The following is a 20,000-nucleotide window of genomic DNA, read 5'->3' as shown; positions in this document are numbered from 1 at the left end:
CCAACGGCTGACTCAATAAGATGATTTTTTCCCCCCCGAAGTTTTAATTAATGCAATGGTACTGAAAGTGACCCAGAGGGTTTGTCAGGATTCAGTGGGTGGGACAGGTTTATCAGTTCTACCGCTAATTTCTCACCATCTTATCACTTAAGAGCCAGACCATTCTGAAACTACTTCAATGCTTCTTTTGAATTATTTACAAGGAGTTAAATTGGCAACTTCAGCCTGAGCTATAAACAGCGTGACTCTATCTCCATCAAATTTGTCATCCGTGGAAAGGCTTGAAGAACTGCATTCCTAACTAACATATCTTCAGGGAAACTCCTGGGTTAAACTTTGCAGCCTCTTCCTCTTTCTCCTTCAAGCTGTTCTTTCTTCTTCTTATCATAGAAACATAGAAACATAGAAATTAGGTGCAGGAGTAGGCCATTCGGCCCTTCGAGCCTGCACCGCCATTCAATATGATCATGGCTGATCATCCAACTCAGTATCCCGTACCTGCCTTCTCTCCATACCCTCTGATCCCCTTAGCCACAAGGGCCACATCGAACTCCCTCTTAAATATAGCCAATGAACTGGCCTCGACTACCCTCTGTGGCAGAGAGTTCCAGAGATTCACCACTCTCTGTGTGAAAAAAGTTCTTCTCATCTCGGTTTTAAAGGATTTCCCCCTTATCCTTAAGCTGTGACCCCTTGTCCTGGACTTCCCCAACGTCGGGAGCAATCTTCCTGCATCTAGCCTGTCCAACCCCTTAATAATTTTGTAAGTTTCTATAAGATCCCCTCTCAATCTCCTAAATTCTAGAGAGTATAAACCAAGTCTATCCAGTCTTTCTTCATAAGACAGTCCTGACATCCCAGGAATCAGTCTGGTGAACCTTCTCTGCACTCCCTCTATGGCAATAATGTCCTTCCTCAGATTTGGAGACCAAAACTGTACGCAATACTCCATGTGTGGTCTCACCAAGACCCTGTACAACTGCAGTAGAACCTCCCTGCTCCTATACTCAAATCCTTTTGCTATGAAAGCTAACATACCATTCGCTTTCTTCACTGCCTGCTGCACGTGCATGCCTACTTTCAATGACTGGTGTACCATGACACCCAGGTCTCGCTGCATCTCCCCTTTTCCTAGTCGGCCACCATTTAGATAATAGTCTCCTTTCCTGTTTTTGCCACCAAAATGGATAACCTCACATTTATCCACATTATACTGCATCAGCCAAACATTTGCCCACTCACCCAGCCTATCCAAGTCACCTTGCAGTCTCCTAGCATCCTCCTCAAAGCTAACCCTGCCCCCCAGCTTAGTGTCATCCGCAAACTTGGAGATATTGCCTTCAATTCCCTCATCCAGATCATTAATATATATTGTAAATAGCTGGGGTCCCAGCACTGAGCCTTGCGGTACCCCACTAGTCACTGCCTGCCATTGTGAAAAGGACCAGTTTACTCCTACTCTTTGCTTCCTGTTTGCCAACCAGTTCACAGTGTCGAGTCCACACACAAGATTAGAAGCTGTTCGGCCACAGCTGAACGCACGTCTGGGCATCTGCACGCCGTGGTGTCTGTCTTGTCGCTTCTTGTGCGTGGTGGTGGAAAGATTGGTGGAAACAGGGCCGCGATTGACGTCACCAGTGTGACCAGTCAGGAAGCAAAGGGCTGGAGTAACTCAGCAGGGCCAGGCGGCATCACAGGAGAACATGGATAGCTGACGTTTCAGGTCGAGACTCTACTTCAGACTGATAGTCGGGGGGAGGAGGGGGAAATAAAGAAAGCTGGGAAAAGGGCAGAGGAATCTCAGCGAGGCTTTCCAACCTTCAGATTCCAATCCCCAAGCCTTGCCGTTCAACACTGCAGTTGGGAATTGGGAATGGCCGATGAACACTGGCATTGTCAGTGACAACACATCTCGTAAAACAAATGGCACCAATAGGTTCGGAAGCCTTGATGAGATTGTCCTCAACCATTTTCCAGCTTTCTTCTCCCTCCATTCCCCTCCCCCCCCCCCCCCCTCATGCTGAGGTTTTTAGTTTTTGTTTTAGAGATACGGCGCAGAAACAGGCCCTTCGGCCCACCGGGTGCGCGCCGACCAGCGATCCCCGCACACTAACACTATCCTACACACACTAGGGACCCTTTACACGTGTACCAAGCCAATCAACCTGCAAACCTGTACGTCTTTGGAGTTTTCTCCGAGAAAACCTTCGCAGGTCCGGGGGAGAACGTGCAAACTCCGTATAGACAGCACCCGTAGTCGGGATCGAAACCGGGTCTCTGCCGCTGCATTCGCTGTCAGGCAGCGGCTATACTGCCGCGCCACCGTAAGGTGTGACAATACTTTACTGGACTGTATACAAAGAGCAGAATCTCACTGTGCATTTGCACGTGTGACAACAAAGCACCATCGACCCTCGAGACTCCACAATTTAAAACGATGCAACCTTGTTTTACGTTTTCAGGAGATGGACCTCAGCTTCATTAATCGTGTCTGTCTCAGTTTGAACTTCTGCTATTCAAAAAGGAACATATCTCACACTGTCCCAAGACCAGGCTGAGACATCGAGTCGGGAGACAAAACAGACGGCAGATGCTGGAGTTGAGCAAGACATGAATGTGCTGGAGGATCTGAGAGGGTCAGGAGGCATCTGGGAGGAGAATGGACAGGAGATGTTTTGGGTCCGACCCAAACTATTAATTTGGTCAATCCCCATCCCCGACACTGCCTGACCCGCTGAGAGGAGAGGACTTGCCTGATGTTCCACTTCTCTCATCGTGGTGCTGGTTTGTTGGTCCCTGCTCAACTTGCTGAAGTTCTCCGAATGGCGTTTGTGCTCTTCAAATGCATCCGCCAACTTTTCTCGGAGCTTCCTCAGCTCTTCCCGAACGATGGATTGCCCGCTGAGTACCATCTGCAACTCCCGCTGGCTCTCCGTCTCAAACGCATCTTCATCTAAAAGAGATGAAGAGTTAATGAGGAATCAGGAGATAAGTTTGTGTCTAAAATCATGAGAGGAATAGGATCGGGTAGATGCCCAGGATCTCTTGCCCAGAGTAGGAGAATCGAGGACCAGAGGACATAGTTACAAGGTGAAGGGGAAAAGATCTAGGGGTTTGAGGGGAAACATTTTCACACAAAGGGTGGTGGTTGTATGGAACAAACTGCCGGAGGAGGTAGTTGAGGCTGGGACTATCCCAAAGTTTAAGAAACTGTTAGACAGGTACATGGATAGGACAGGTTTGGAGGGATGTGGACCAAATGCAGGCAGGTGGGACTAGTGTAGCTGGGACATGTTGGCCAGTGTGGGGGTTGATCCAAAGGGCCTATTTCCACGCTGTATCACTCTACAACTGTCTATGACTCTAGGAGCACGAGAAGATCTACAGTGTGGTTAAAGAATATATTTGTCACAATATTCCCCCCGATAAAGGCCCGGACTGCAATTAGATAGGTTGCAAAATGGATCACCCAAATCTCAATTCACTGTAAGCAATTTGCACGGTAATTCTTCCATCTATCCCAAGGGAAGCAGGATCCAGAGAAGGAGAAAAAGTTCTCTTCCAGAAAGGGTGACCTGATGGAGACCTTCAACACTTCCTCATGTGTGAACCCCTTGAATACAAGAGCATTACCACCAATTCCTGCAGCAATTGGAAGAACCCTCATCCCCCATAAGATTTTTTTTTTTTTTTTTTTTTTTTTTTTAAATTAGAAGTACGGTAAGTTACAATAATACACAACACATATGTCTTAATACATTTTTTTGTAGCGCTTCATTTTTTAAGCTTTAAGAAAAAGATAGAAGTAAAGAAAGTAAGGAAAGTGCCCCATAAGATGATCAGGAACTGGACCTCACCACCCCACTGGGTGTCTGTCGAAACAGTAGAGTTCGATCCTTGGTTCGATCCTGACTATGGGTGCCGTCTGTCCAAAGTTTGTACATTTTCCCTGGGACCGCGTGGGTTTCCCCCGGGTGCTCCGGTTTCCTTCCACATCCCAAAGTCATGCAGGTTTTCGGTAAGTTATCCCTAGGGCGTAGGATAGAGCTAGTGTATGGGTGATAAATGGTTGGCATTGACTCGGTGGGCCGAAGGGCCTGTTTCAACGCCATATTTGGAAAACTAAACAAATAATGTCTTAAACAGCAAGTTTCGTTTCGTTTTAATTTAGAGATACAGTGCGGAAACAGGCCTTTCCACAGCGACCCCACACACTAATGCCCCTGTCCCACTTAGGAAACCTGAACGGAAACCTCTGGAGACTTTGCGCCCCACCCAAGGTTTCCGTGCGGTTCCCGGAGGTTGCAGGTGGTTGCCGGAGGTTGCAGGGAGTGGAAGCAGGTAGGGAGACTGACAAAAACCTCCGGGAACCTCTGGGAACCGCACGGAAACCTTGGGTGGGGCGCAAAGTCTCCAGAGGTTTCCATTCAGGTTTCCTAAGTGGGACAGGGGCATAACACTATCCTACACACACTAGGGACAATTTTACACGTACACCACGCCAATTAATCTGCAAACCTGTACGTCTTTGGAGTGTGGGAGGAAATCGAAGATCTCGGAGAAAACCCAGGCTTGTCACGGGGTGAACGTACAAACTCCGTACAGACAGCGCCCGTAGTCAGGATCGAACCCGGGTCTCCGGCGCTATAAGGCAGCAACTGAACCGTTACACCACCGAGCCACCCGTAGGTTTTTAAAAAAAGACCACTGACAATGTCTGCTCCCTCGATAAGGAAATCAAACACGAGTCGACAGGGGTTTGTACGTTCTCCCCGTGACCTGCGTGGGTTTTCTCTGAGATCTTCAGTTTCCTCCTACACTCCAAAGGCGTACAAAGGTTCGCCGGTTATTTGGCTTGGTATAGGAGACACCTAGCAAGGTGGGCAAAGACAATGATAGAATACTCTGACCCTTCAATGTCCAGCACCCTACCTGGAGTGGACAGCTCAGGGTGTTGCTTCTGAAATTCGTACTTCCGCTTCTCCAAGTCTTTCTCAAAACGTTCATATTCCTTCTGGTACTCATCCTCCCCTTGCGCCTTCTGGCCTTGGATCGAGGTGTCCTGGTCATGATAGGACAGGTAGTGGGCAAGGAAGAGAATAGGATATGCAAGGAACTGTAGACGCTGGTTTACAAGTGCTGGATAAATCACCAGGTCAAGCAGCTTAAGTTTATGTTCACAAGTGATAGGAGCGGAATTAGGCCATTTGGCCCATCAAGTCTATTCCGCCATTCAATCCTCGTCCTTGTCCTAGTCAAGGAAACATTCCACCCCCCCCGCGGTGCCCAGCGGTCCCAGAAATCCCCCAGGGCGCCCGTGGACAGCTCGTGGACCCCTCTCTGATCGCGGACGTAATCCCGGAAATGGGGCAGGCAGCCGGCTCGGGACGAGCCCTCTTACGCATGCCGCTGCCGGGAAGAAAGGAGGACCTGATGTGTTGAGACTGCCATGTGGGGGGAGGGAGCGGGACTCGGCGTGCGGGAGGGGGAGAGGGGGGGGGGGGGGGAGAGAACAAAGGTGGTCCTGGAGCGTGGACCTGGAGGAAATGCCGTGAGGAAGGCGGGAGAGAAGACAAAGGAGAAGCAGGCGCAGGGTAATTTGTAACTTGTCAGCACCCTTTACATGGTGACTATTCGCATACCTTGGACCTATAAGTATTCGATAATTACACAATAAAGTATTCAACTCAACTCAAACTCCCATAGAACTACCTCCCATCTACGTACTTACAAACAAGCCTTGCAAAGACATTCTTGCCATAGAGGGAGTACAGAGAAGGTTCACCAGACTGATTCCTGCGATGTCAGGACTTTCATATGAAGAAAGACTGGATAGACTCGGCTTGTACACGCTCGAATTTAGAAGATTGAGGGGGGGATCTTATAGAAAATCACAAAATTCTTAAGGGGTTGGACAGGCTAGATGTAAGAAGATTACTCCCGATGTTGGGGAAGTCCAGAACAAGGGGTCACACAGTTTAAGGATAAGGGGGAAGTCTTTTAGGACCGAGATGAGAAAAACATTTTTCGCACAGAGAGTGATGAATCTGTGGAATTCTCTGCCACTGAAGGTAGTTGAGGCCACAGTTCAATGGCTATATTTAAGAGGGAGTTAGATGTGGCCCTTGTGGATAAAGGGATCAGGGGGTATGGAGAGAAGGCAGGTATGGGATACTGAGTTGGATGATCAGCCATGATCATATTGAATGGCGGTGCAGGCTCGAAGGGCCGAATGGCCTCTACTCCTGCACCTATTTTCTATGTTTCTATGTTTTTATGCCCCAGTTTCTCGCACAGACCAACTTGGCAACATTGATTAGTGGCGTGACTATCACGAGCACAATGCTCGCTTCCAAAGCCTGTGTCCCTGGACTCACCAGCGTTCCCGGATCGGTCAAGCTGAAGGTGATGAATGACAGGACATCGTGGTCATCTGGAAAACATGGACTACATTATTATTGCAACTTATGTCACAACATTTCGCTTGCTTTTAAAATTTTTAATTTGGAAAAAAAAAATCACCACCTCAGCATCCACCAGCTTCAGTGGTGATCACATCTAAAACTGCAGGTAGACAAAATTGCTGGAGAGACTCAGCGGGTGCGGCAGCATCTATGGAGCGAAGGAAATAGGCAACGTTTCGGGAAGGAAATAGGCAACGTTTCGGGAAGGAAATAGGCAACGTTTCGGGAAGGAAATAGGCAACGTTTCGGGAAGGAAATAGGCAACGTTTCGGGAAGGAAATAGGCAACGTTTCGGGAAGGAAATAGGCAACGTTTCGGGAAGGAAATAGGCAACGTTTCGTGCCGAAACCCGGAAGGGTTTCGTCCCGAAACGTTGCCTATTTCCTTCGCTCCATAGATGCTGCCGCACCCGCTGAGTTTCTCCAGCAATTTTGTCTACCTTCGATTTTCCAGCATCTGCAGTTCCTTCTTGAACATCTAAAACTGCTCGATGTTACTTGAATTCAGTCGCACTTTTCACATTGGTAATTGAGGCAGTTCCACTTCCATGGCATCTTCAGCATTCTATGGGTTAGGGATATCGGTCAGACAAGGGCAAGTGGGACTAGTTCAGTTCGGTAACTTGGTTGTTAGCATGGACAAGTTGGGCTGAAGGTCCTCTTTCCGCACTCCCCAGCTCTGGGTGGGCAGCATGGTGGAACAGCAATAGAGTTGCTGCCTTATGCCCCTGTCCCACTTAGGAAACCTGAACGGAAACCTCTGGAGACTTTGCGCCCCACCCAAGGTTTCCGTGCGGTTCCCGGAGGTTGCAGGAGGTTGCAGGTAGTGGAAGCAGGTAGGGAGACTGACAAAAACCTCCGGGAACCGCACGGAAACCTTGTGATCCATATCCCTCTCTTCTCTGCACTTCCATTTGCCTATCTAAAAGTCTCTTAAATGCCACTAGCCGTTCAGCCTCCAGCACAATGCGTTCCAGGCCCCCACCACTCTGGGTAAAAAAAAACTTCCCCCAGCACATATCCATTAAATTTTCCCCCTCTAGTTTCCACAAGTTCACAAGTTCTAGGAGTAGAATTAGGTCATTCGGCCCATCGGGTCCACTCCGCCATTCAATCATGGCTGATCTCCGCCACCTAATCCCATTTTCCCATTCCCTTCTCCCCATAAACCATGACACCCGTTCTAATCAAGAATTTGTCTATCTGGGACGACAGATGGCACAATGGGCTAAGTGTTCGGCTGGCAACCGGAAGGTAGCTGGTTCAAATCCCGCTTGGAGTGCATACTGTCGTTGTGTCCTTGGGCAAGACACTTCACCCACCTTTGCCTGTGTGTGTCCTTGGGTAAGACACTTCACCCACCTTTGTGTGTGTGGATGTAATTATGTGAAGCACTTTGGGGTCAATGCAAGTTGACTAAAAATGTGCTATATAAATAAAGAAATTTAATTTAATTTAATTTATCTCTGCCTTAAAAATATCCACTGACTTGGCCTCCACAGCCCTCTGTGGCAATGAGCTCCACACTTTAATTACCCTCTGACTAAAGAAGTTCCTCCTCACCTCCTATCTAAACGAGTGCCCTCTCATTCTGAGACTGTGCCCTCTAAGCCTAGACTCTCCCACCAGTGGAAACATCCTCTCCACATCCACTCTATCTTTGCCTTTCACTTCATAGCTATGCCCCCTAGTGTTCCACCCTGGGATAAAGGATCAGACTTGTTAGTCAAAGTCCAGCCTTAACACTGCCACTAGATGGTACCAAAACCACACCAAAGGCGGAACATTCTGGAAATACTCAACAGGTTTGTTTTTCTGTCCAGGTCAGATCTCAAGTTGTCCACCTGAGATATTGGCTCCGGTTTCACCCCCTCAGCAACCTGCTTTCCTTCCTTCACTAATAAAACTGTGAAAGGCCTGGATAGCGTGGATGTGTTTTTCGTTTAGTTTAGAGATACAGCGTGGAAAGTGGCCCTTCGGCCCATCGAGTCCGTACCGACCAGCGATCCCCGCACATTAACACCATCCTACACACACTGGGGACAATTTTTTACGTTTACCAAACCAATTAACCTACATACCTGCACGTCTTTGGAGTGTGGGAGGAATCCGAAGATTTTGGCAAAAATCCACACAGGTCACGGGGAGAACGTACAAACTCCGTACAGACAGCACCCCTCGTCGGGATCGAACCCGGGTCTCCGGCGCAGCAAGCGCTGTAAGGTAGTGGCTCTACCTCTGCGCAACAGTGGCCTCCACGGCATGTGGAGAGGATGTTTCTACTAGTGGGAGAGTCCAGGACCAGAAAACGTCAAAATCTATCCCTTGGTCATTTATCCCAATATTGAGCCTAGGATCGAACTCTGTTCAATAAAGGCCAGCACTGCGATTCAGCTGGTGGAACTGCAGCCACACAGCATCAGGGACCTGCAGGACTCTTGAATTGAGGACCAGAGGACATATATTTAATGTGAAAGGAGAAAAGATTTTACATAAATCTGAGGGGTAACTTTTTTCACACAAAGGATGGTGGGTGTATGGAACAAGCTGCCAGAGGAGATAGTTGAGGCAGGGACTAATCCAACATTTAAGGAACAGTTCGACAGGTACATGGATAGACAGGGCAGGTTTGGAGGGATATGGACCAAATGCTGGCAGGTGGGACTAGTGTAGCTGGGACATGTTGGCTGGTGTGGACAAGTTGGGCCGAAGGGCCTGTTTCCACTCTATGACTCTATGTCGAGTGAACCTACAAATCTGCACGCCTTTGAGATTTGGAAGGAAACCAACGCGGTCAGAGGGATAATGTGCAAACACCACAAATATATGTAACGTTATTTTTTTGCATTCATCCAATGGACCTTAAAAGACTAGACTGTGGAACAGCATCCCCCTTTCCCATCAGAACTTCCCCCTCCATCTACTCTTTTAAGTCAAGACTAAAGACTTATCTATACTCCCAAGCCTTTCCTGACGTCCACTGAGTGAGGGCTACATGTATGTATGTATGTAATTTGTTTGTTTATACTATTCTTATAACAAATATAAAGCACTTTGGCCAACGAGAGTTGTTTTTTAAGTGTGCTTTATAAATAAATGTGACCTGACTTGACTTGACTTAAAACCAAACAGAAATGCATTCCCCATCAACGTGGAAGGACACTCACCAGCAACTGCGCCTGTGGCTGAGGACACTCCAAAGTGCCCGTCGACTGGTAGGTTCATGTCCGTGACTTCAGTACACAACTCGTAGTTCTCATCGACATCAGCCCTGCCCAGATTTATGTAAACCTGTGGATGAGGAAGGCACAGAGCATTACCACAGAGTCGTACAGCGTGGAAACAGCATGTTCGGCCCAACTTGCCCACGCCGACCAACATGCCCCATCTACATGAGGGGGTGCAGCGTAGGTTTACAAGGTTAATTGCTGGGATGGCGGGACTGTCATATGCTGAGAGAATAATAATAATAATGGATGGGATTTATATAGCGCCTTTCTAATACTCAAGGCGCTTTACATCGCATTATTCATTCACTCCTCAGTCACACTCGGTGGTGGTAAGCTACTTCTGTAGCCACAGCTGCCCTGGGGCAGACTGACGGAAGCGTGGCTGCCAATCTGCGCCTACGGCCCCCCCGACCACCACCAATCACTCACACACATTCACACACAGGCAAAGGTGGGTGAAGTGTCTTGCCCAAGGACACAACGACAGTATGCACTCCAAGCGGGATTCGAACCGGCTACCTTCCGGTCGCCAGCCGAACACTTAGCCCATTGCGTCATCTGTCGTCCCAATGGAGCGGCTGGGTTTGTACACTCTGGAATTTAGAAGGATGAGAGGGAATTTTATTGAAACATATAAGATTGTTCAGGGTTTGGACACGCTAGAGGCAGGAAACATGTTCCCGATGTTGGGGGAGTCCAGAACCAGGGGCCACAGTTTAAGAATAAGGGGTAAGCCATTTAGAATGGAGACGAGGAAACACTTTTTCTCACAGAGAGTGGTGAGTCTGTGGAATTCTCTGCCTCAGAGGGCGGTGGAGGCCCGGTTCGCTCATAAGTGTTCAGAGAAATCCAGAAGAGAGAAATATTCATGGTGAAGGTAGACACAAAAAGCTGGAGTAACTCAGCGGGACAGGCAGCATCTCTGGAGAGGAGGTCTCGACCCCAAACGTCACCCATTCCTTCTCTCCAGAGATGCTGCCTGTCTCGCTGAGTTACTCCAGCATTTTGTGTCTACCTTTGTATTATTCGACACCTTTGTATCAGTTTAAGAATAAGGAGTAAGCCATTTAGAACGGAGACGAGGAAACACTTTTTTTCACAGAGAGTTGTGAGTCTGTGGAATTCTCTGCCTCAGAGGGCGGTGGAGGCCGGTTCTCTGGATACTTTCAAGAGAGAGCTAGATAGGGCTCTTAAAAATAGCGGAGTCAGGGGATATGGGGAGAAGGCAGGAACGAGGTACTGATTGTGGATGATCAGCCATGATCACATTGAATGGCGGTGCTGGCTCAAAGGGCAGAATGGCCTACTCCTATTGTCTATTGTCTATTAGGATTTAGGTTGCCAAACCAGGCCGTAATGTAACAAGTCTATAAACTCTCCACTGTTTACTGTTTGGTATGTCGATGTATACTCTCCTGCGGAGATTTGGTAGAGTATTCATCGATATACCAAATCTTCGAGGAAGTAGATAGAGGCTTGGATGGGCCCCAACAGTATCGATCACCTCAATACCAAACCCTGGATGTCAAGCTATATATCCCTCATGTCTGCATGAAACATAGAAAATAGGTGCAGGAGTAGGCCATTCGGCCCTTCGAGCCTGCACCGCCATTCAATATGATCATGGCTGATCATCCAACTCAGTATCCCATCCCTGCCTTCTCTCCATACCCCCTGATCCCTTTAGCCACAAGGGCCACATCTAACTCCATCTTAAATATAGCCAATGAACTGGCCTCAACTACCTTCTGTGGCAGAGAATTCCAGACATTCACCACTCTCTGTGCGAAAAATGTTTTTCTCATCTCGCCCCTAAAAGATTTCCCCCTTATCCTTAAACTGTGACCCCTAGTTCTGGACTTCCCCAACATCGGGAACAATCTTCCTGCATCTAGCCTGTCGAACCCCTTAAGAATTTTGTACGTTTATAGAAGAAAATATTTCTATAATGAATGGGCAAGAGGGGAAGGGGAGAAGGGGAAGGACATGCGGACTCAACGAAAACCAAATAGAGGCGGATCTAAAGGGGAGAGCATCAGTTCGAGGTGTAGCACTAAGGTTGAATAGCGAGTCAGGGTTTGTTGGCCATCCAGTGTTGCGTACCTGCAGTGTCTTCTGGTAGTACCGTATCCGCACGCGCACGGCCTGATAGCTGTTGCGATAATCGCGCAGACACCACCCCTGAGCCTGGCCAGCACCGTCTCTGCAGAAAGGATTGAAACCAGAGTGTTTTATTATCGACTGCTTCTAAAATCAACGAGTTAGTTCAATTTTGTAGGAAGGAACTGCAGATGCTGGTTTAAACTGAAGGTAGACACAAAAAAGCAGGAGTAACTCAGCGGGTCAGACAGCATCTCTGGAGGAAAGGAACAGGTGATGTTTCGGGAAGAGGGGCCTCGACTCGAAACATCACCTATTCCTTTTCTCCAGAGATGCTGTCTGACCCGCTGAGTTACTCCAGCTTTTTGTATCAATCTTCGAGTTTGATTAATTGATTGATTGAAAAGAACAGCAAGGAAACAGGCCATTCAGCCCACTGAGTCTGCACCTACCATCGGTTTGAATCAGTAGTTCTATGTTATACCACTTGCTCATCCACTCCCGGCACATTCAAGGCAATTTAGAGAGGTTAATTAGGCTTCAAAGCCACACGCCTTTGGGATGCGAGGGGAAATCAGAGCACCCGGAGGAAACCCACGAGGTCCCGGGGAGAACGTGCAAGCTTCACACAGACTCTGGAGTTCAGAAGGATGAGAGGCAATCTTATTGAAACATACAAGATTATTAAGGGTTTGGACACCCTAGAGGCAGGAAACATGTTCCCGATGTTGGGGGAATTCAGAACCAGGGGCCACACACAATTTAAGAATAAGGAGTAAGCCATTTAGAACGGAGACGAGGAAACACTTTTTTTCACAGAGAGTTGTGAGTCTGTGGAATTCTCTGCCTCAGAGGGCAGTGGAGGCCCGGTTCGCTCATAAGTGTTCAGAGAAATCCAGAAGAGAGAAATATTCATGGTGAAGGTAGACACAAAAAGCTGGAGTAACTCAGCGGGACAGGCAGCATCTCTGGAGAGGAGGTCTCAACCCCAAACGTCACCCATTCCTTCTCTCCAGAGATGCTGCCTGTCCCGCTGAGTTACTCCAGCATTTTGTGTCTACCTTTGTATTATTCGACACCTTTGTATCAGTTTAAGAATAAGGAGTAAGCCATTTAGAACGGAGACGAGGAAACACTTTTTTTCACAGAGAGTTGTGAGTCTGTGGAATTCTCTGCCTCAGAGGGCAGTGGAGGCCGGTTCTCTGGATACTTTCAAGAGAGAGCCAGATAGGGCCCTTAAAGGTAGCGGAGTCAAGGGATATGGGGAGAAGGCAGGAACGGGGTACTGATTTGGGGATGATCAGCCATGATCAAATTGAATGGCGGTGCTGGCTCGAAGGGCCGAATGGCCTACTCTTGCACCTATTGTCTATTGTCTATTAGCATTTAGGTTGCCAAACCAGGCCGTGATGCAACAAGTCTATAAACTCTCCACTGTTTACTGTTTGGTATGTCGATGTATACGCAGGAGATTCGGGAGAGTATTCATCGATATACCAAATCTTCGAGGAAGTAGATAGAAGCTTGGATGGGGCCCCAACCGTATCGATCACCTCAATACCAAACCAGCTGTGTCACCATGCACCCTTAGTTCACAAAGCAAAGTTCGCATTACAAAATTAGTTTGTCAATGCGTAATAAGAATGATATCACCAGCCATTACTTGCAGCAGCACAACAGATAAGTAAACATGGTACTCTGTGAACCCCATAATAAACAACAACAAAAAGTGTAAATTGACAATAGCGCAAAAATAATATCCCCAAGTCTATATAGTTTGGAACCTAATTGGAGGTTGTCGTGGATCCTAGTTGGAGGTTACTTACAAAATTCTTAAGGGGTTGGACAGGCTAGATGCAGGAAGATTGTTCCCGATGTTGGGGAAGTCCAGAACTAGGGGTCACAGTTTAAGGATAAAGGGGAAATCTTTTAGGACCGAGATGAGGAAAACATTTTTCACACAGAGAGTGGTGAATCTCTGGAATTCTCTGCCACAGAAGGTAGTTGAGGCCACAGTTCATTGGCTATATTTAAGAGGGAGTTAGATGTGGGCCTTGTGGCTAAAGGGATCAGGGGGTATGGAGAGAAGGCAGGTACAGGATACTGAGTTGGATGATCAGCCATGATCATATTGAATGGCGGTGCAGGCTCGAAGGGCCGAATGGTCTACTCCTGCACCTATTTTCTATGTTTCTATGTGTTTAATATAGTCCCTGCCTCAACTACCTCCTCTGGCAGCTTGTTCCATACACCCACCACCCTTTGTGTACAAACGTTACACCTCAGGTTCCAATTAAATCTTCCCCCCCCCCCCCTCCCCCTCGCCTTAAACCTATGTCCTCTGGTTCTCAATCCCAGGACTCTGGGCAAGGGACTCTCTGCGTTTACCCGATCTATTCCCCTCATGATTTTGTACACCTCTACAAGACCTCCCCTCATCCCACTGCACTCCAGGTCTCCTCCACGGCCAGAGTGAGCAACACCGGAAATTGGAGGAACAGCACCTCATATTCCGCTTGGGGAGTCTGCATCCTGGTGGCATGAACATTGAATTCTCCCAATTCTGTTAGCACTTGCTGTCTCCTTCCTTTCCTATCTTTCCCTCAGCCCTCGGGCTCCTCCTCCTCCTTTTTCCTTTCTTCTCCCCGCCTCCCCCCAGCCACTATCAGTCTGAAGAAGGGTTTCGGCCCAAAACGTTGCCTATCTCCTTCGCTCCATAGATGCTGCTGCACCCGCTGAGTTTCTCCAGCACTTTTGTGTACCTTCGATTTTCCAGCATCTGCAGTTCCTTCTTAAACACTCCTGCACTCCAGGCCTGCTCAACCTCTCCAGTCCTGGCAACATCCTCACAAACCTTCTCTGCACCCTTCCCAACTTGACAGCATCTGGGAAAGGCTGAACACAATACACTAAATGTGGCTTCACCGTCTGATATAAGTGCAACACGACCTCCCAACTTCTTCGCTCTGATAGTCATCGTCTGTGATTTCTTAAAAAATGTCACCAAAGACATCAACGAGCAAAATTACTTTTTCTTAAATCGAAAAATGTAACACGACGAAATGAATGGCAACTCACGTCATGTGATCATAGGCCATCTGTCCATCATTTCCCACCACAAGCACAATTGGGTTGTTTTTCTAGAAGCCAGCGGAAGAAAGAAAAGTTGGTTAGCGTTCAGCCGCCTTTCATCCACTGGATCCATCAAAGGTCCAAGATCACCAAACAACATCTGTGAAAACGCCCTCATTAACGACAATCGAGAGATTTACATTTGCCGAGGCAACTCGGCCATTTTTTAGCAGAACCTCTGGTTAGACTGAAACCAAGGATTGAGTCATAGAGTGATACAGCGTGGAAACAGGCCCTTTGGCCCAACTTGCCAACACCGGCCAACATGTCCCATCTGATTAGGGATAGTCAGCATGGGTTTGTACGTGGGCGGTCGTGTCTCACAAATCTGATCGAGTTTTTCTGAAGACGTGACCCAAAAGGTCGATGAGGGCAGAGCTGTAGATGTTGTGTACATGGACTTCAGCAAAGCATTCGACAAGGTTCTGCATGGTAGACTGCTCTGGAAGGTTAGATCTCATGGAATCCAAGGAGAGATAGCTGAATGGATAGAAAATTAGCTTCATGGAAGGAAGCAGAGAGTGTGATGGTGGCTTCTCGGACAGGAGTCCTGTGACTAAGACTGCTGTGCCTCAGGGTTCAGTGCTGGGCTTGTTACAGTTTGTTACCTACATCAATGATTTGGATGAGAACATACATCGCAAGATTAGCAAGTTTGCAGATGATACAAAAGTGGGTGGTTTTGTAGACAGTGAAGACGGTTGTGAAAAATTGCAGGAGGATCTGGATCGATTGGCTAGGTGGGCTGAGGAATGGTTGATGGATTTTAATACAGAGAAATGTGAGGTGTTGCATTTTGAGAAGTCTAATATGGGCAGGATCGACACAGTGAATGGTAGGGCTCTGGGTAGTGTTGGGATCTAAGAGTGCAGGTGCATGGTTCCTTGAAGGTAGGGTCCCAGGTAGATAGGGTGGTCAAAACGTTTGGCACATTGGCTTTCATCAGTCAGAGTATTGAAGTCGGTAGGTCATGTTGGAGTTGGATGAGATGTTGGCGAGACCCCATTTCGAGTATTGAATCAACCTCCCTGGAGCTCAGACCCTCGAGTCCTGGCAACATCCTCGTAAATCTCCTCTGCACCCTTTCCCATTGGAATTGGTTAAATGCTAAATGGTCAGCTCGACATAGATTACAAGACCTACACCAAACCAATTAGGAGCAGACGAGGGCATTCGATCCAATTTGAGATCCCAGCTACAAAGACAGATGTGTACAGGAATTCGTTCTTCCCCCGCACAATTAAAGCATGGAATAATCTCCACCCTACCATAGTTACCCAACCAGATGCAACTAAATTTAAGGTAGCTCTTTCTTCCCAAAAACTCTTTCTGGCTTAAGTCCTCCCTCCACCACCTCCAGTTTAAATTCCAGTTGGAATATTTTGGAGGACCAAGAAACCAAGAAACCAATTGTAGTCCTTGGAGGCATAATGAATCACAGTAGCCTTGTGGGGATGTAGAGGCTTAGCTGTGCTTCCTTGATCATGGGAGTCAACATCTCCCCCCCTTGTTACTTTACAAAAAACAAACTCAATAAAACTCACGCCGCGCTCCGTTATACTTACACCGCCGTCGTTGTCGAAAGTATCGAAGAAGACACCAACGCCGTCCCACTGGTCGGCTGCTCCGTACACCGATCCCGCCGGCCCCTTCTCCTTGCTGTACCACACGGCCTGAAGCGGCAGATGGAACGAGTCACATTCACATCCAGAGGGGTGGGGGGGGGGGAGACGGGGGAGAGTGGGGAGGGGGATGGGTGGGAGAGAAGTGGAAGAGTGGGTAGGGATGGAGGGGTAGAGGGGTAGGGGGAGTGGTGGAATAGGGACAGAGGGGAAGGGGTGGGGGTGAGAGGGGAGGGAGGGGGAGAGAGGGGGGTGGTGGAGGGAGAGGGAGAGGGAGAGGGGTAAGTGGGAGAGAAGTGGAAGAGAGGGGAGGGAGGGGTAGGGGGAGTGGTGGAAGAGGGACAGAGGGGTAGGGGAAGGGGGGGTGGGGGAGAGAGGGAAGGGGGTGGGAGGAGGAGGGGGAGGAGAGGGAGAGGGGTGAGGAGAGGGAGAGGGGTGAGGAGAGGGAGATGGGGTGAGAAGAGGGAGAGGGGTGAGGAGAGGGAGATGGAGATGGAGAGGGGGAGGAGAGAGGGGAGGGGGAGAGGTGTGTGGGAGGGGGGAGATGGGGTACCACCTCCAGTTTAAATTCCATTTGGAATATTTTGGAGGACCAAGAAACCAAGAACCAAGTATCTCAACAAACAAGGACACTTAAAAACATGGAAAACAGGTGCAGGAGTAGGCCATTCGGCCCTTCGAGTCAGCACTGCCATTCAGTATGATCGTGGCTGATCATCCTAAATCTGTACCCCGTTCCAGCATATCCCCTCTCCCCTTGCCCTCTTGTTTTTACACAGTGGGGATAAAGGTTCATTCTAAAGAATGGTCTCGACCCTTCCATGTCTTCCTCTCCCCTGACTCTCAGTCAGAAGAAGGGTCCCATCCCGAAACGTCACCCATTCCTTCTCTCCAGAGATGCTGCCCGTCCCGCTGAGTTACTCCAGCATTTTGTGTCTACCAAAAGATTCTGACTGTCTACACTATCTATGTCTCTGGTAAATTTTACATGCAATATTTCTAAGAGGTGTCCCCATAACTTCCAGTGTTTCAGAGAATCCAACTACATTCTGCCCAGCCTTTCCCTGTAGCTAATACCCACTAGTCCGGGCAGCGTTGAGGTCAAACCTTGAACATGTACACACCAGCCCGTCAGCGCCAATCCGGTTTCTGCCTGTGATCCGGAAAGCAACTTCAATTTCCCAGTTGACAAAGGCGACACGGTTCTTGGTCCAAACCGAACCGCTTTGACTTCTTATCGAAGGCACAATCCGGACTTGGTCAGATCTTGGGAGGGCATCTGAAAAATAATCAATGGTTAAAGTTGTTATACAAGAACGGGCAAGGGGTAAAGGGCCACTTGGGCCTCATTTACGCGTCATGTAGAAAATTGGTCAACGCGTCGGTGACACGCGCATGGTGAGGCGTGGAATCGCACGCGGTATCGCGCGACCCTCCAGGATTTCGTAGTGTACTGAAATCCTCGCATGCCACCTGCGTGACGTATTGCTGACGCATTGGCGTCGCACGCTGTATCGCGTGGCGAGGCATGGTTACGTCAACGTCCGTAAACATGCGCCGCCCATACGCAGTCGTCCCGCCTTTTACGCGTCACGTAACCTCCAACCCCGCCCACACAGACCTCTTCCTGGGTTTCTTGCTAGCCTTTCTCGTTGTACTCCTGCCTGGCTGATCTGTAAACATGAGGGCTGCTGCTAACAGAAGTCTCTGTTGTTGCTGTAGCAATAACATTTGTAGTTCTTCCACGATGGTCATGAGGCAGAATAGGGAAGCAGGGTATTCTAATGACGTCACGCACGCCAGACGGCCGTGCTGACGCATGATTTGCTCGCGACCATCGCGTGTCGATTACTACCGGCCTGTCACGCAAATGATTCCCAAGTGGGACAGGCCCCTAACTGTGTGAAGTCCAGTCAAGAGGAAAATGAGGAGACAACAGTTTATAAACACTGGTCAGTCACGGTGAGCCCTGGACCAGATCCACCACATCACAGCACCTCTCACACATCCCAGAGATGGATGGTGTCTGTGGACCATCCCAGAGAGCATAATCAATAACTGTTGATCAATTGATCAATTGAAAAGCTAATTGAAGAAAGACACAAAATGCTGGAGTAACTCAGCGGGACAGGCAGCACCTCTGGAGAGAAGGAATGGGTGATGTTTTGGGTCCAGACCCTTCTCTCGACCCATTCCTTCACTCCAGAGAGAGTTACTCCAACATTTTGTGTCTATCTTTGATGTAAACCAGCATCTGCAGTTCCTTCCTAAACAAGCTTTTGGGCAGTTTTTTTTCCAGTTGAGGCAGGTGCTATAACAACACTTGAAAGACATTTGGACAAGTACATGTCCAGGTTAAAATTTAAAGGGCTATGGGTCAAATGTGGGCGGGGGACTATTGTAGATAGGGCATCTTGGCTAGCAGGGGCAAGTTGGGCCGAAGGGTCTGTTTCCATGCTGTATGACTCGTTACTTTGATGTATCAAACGTGGAGGATCATTTATTTTAATCCCAGCTAAAGTTCTTTACAGCATGTCGTACTAAAATAGCACTTAGATGTTGTCATGGCAACGTTTATAGGATTACACAGACCTGTCTACATTGTATTAGCGTGACAGGTTATAATCTCATCACAGGTCGCCCATCTAAAGTCTGTAATCACTTGGCCCCCTTACATAAAAACATTACTTTGGAGAAATCAAATCTTCCATTTTCTTCCTTTGCGATGTGGATTGCTGGAGAAGCCCTGTGTAGTTGGAGCAAGTCGGGGAGTTCCCCCGCCATGGGTACCAAGTAATCCCCTGCTACCCGCTCCATGGTCGGCTAGTTGGCGACTAAACCGTCTCCCCCACCTGGTTTGCCAGGTGAGGAGGGGGGTTGTGGACCCCCAGCAGGACCGAAAACAAGACCTGACAAAGGGCGGATGAGCTCCTAGCGAGCTAATGGCCATCCACACTTCAGTAGATGTTGCGATCACTGTCGTACATCCCATTGTAATGCCCCTGTCCCACTTAGGAAACCTGAACGGAAACTTCTGGAGACTTTGCGCCCCACCCAAGGATTCCATGTGGTTCCCGGAGGTTGCAGGTGGTTGCCGGAGGTTGCAGGTAGTGGAAGCAGGTAGGGAGACTGACAAAAACCTCCGGGAACCGCACGGAAACCTTGGGTGGGGTGCAAAGTCTCCAGTTTCCTTTCAGGTTTCCTAAGTGGGACAGGGGCACTGTGCCTGTTGATGTTTTCAACAATGATGGTGATGATGATGATGATGAGGAGGAGGAAGGTTCTCAGAAGTTACACCAATGAAGGAATCAACAAAATTAAAATTCTTTGCCCACATGTAGTTTCGATGAAGGGTCTGCAAACTGAAATGTCAACTCTTATTCTCTTTCCAGAAAGATACATAGATAGGATATATGGACTGTGTAGGAAGGAACTGCAGATGCTGGTTTACAC

General features: G+C 48.4%; 1 protein-coding gene across 2 annotated transcripts in view; it reads right to left on the bottom strand.

Annotated features, from left to right (window-relative positions):
• Nucleotides 1–20,000, bottom strand: part of lman1l (lectin, mannose binding 1 like) — a 60,670-nt gene that overhangs the window by 37,038 nt on the left and 3,632 nt on the right. The window contains exons 2-9 of one of the 2 annotated variants that reach the window (XM_033014922.1): nucleotides 17,672–17,826; nucleotides 16,491–16,598; nucleotides 14,872–14,933; nucleotides 11,797–11,896; nucleotides 9,631–9,754; nucleotides 6,378–6,433; nucleotides 4,933–5,062; nucleotides 2,759–2,953 (exon numbers count right to left, since the gene is read on the bottom strand). In XM_033014922.1, coding sequence (XP_032870813.1) covers nucleotides 2,759–2,953; nucleotides 4,933–5,062; nucleotides 6,378–6,433; nucleotides 9,631–9,754; nucleotides 11,797–11,896; nucleotides 14,872–14,933; nucleotides 16,491–16,598; nucleotides 17,672–17,826 — 930 coding nt within the window. Of the gene's footprint in view, nucleotides 1–2,753; nucleotides 2,954–4,932; nucleotides 5,063–6,377; nucleotides 6,434–9,630; nucleotides 9,755–11,796; nucleotides 11,897–14,871; nucleotides 14,934–16,490; nucleotides 16,599–17,671; nucleotides 17,827–20,000 lie in introns of both variants that reach the window. The other variant, XM_033014921.1, reaches the window with a different exon arrangement.

This window comes from Amblyraja radiata, chromosome X (assembly GCF_010909765.2).
Source record: "Amblyraja radiata isolate CabotCenter1 chromosome X, sAmbRad1.1.pri, whole genome shotgun sequence".
In the NCBI taxonomy this organism is placed as follows: domain Eukaryota; kingdom Metazoa; phylum Chordata; class Chondrichthyes; order Rajiformes; family Rajidae; genus Amblyraja; species Amblyraja radiata.
The sequence above is the reverse complement of the archived record's forward strand: the minus strand, read 5'-3'. Positions and strand labels throughout refer to the sequence as shown.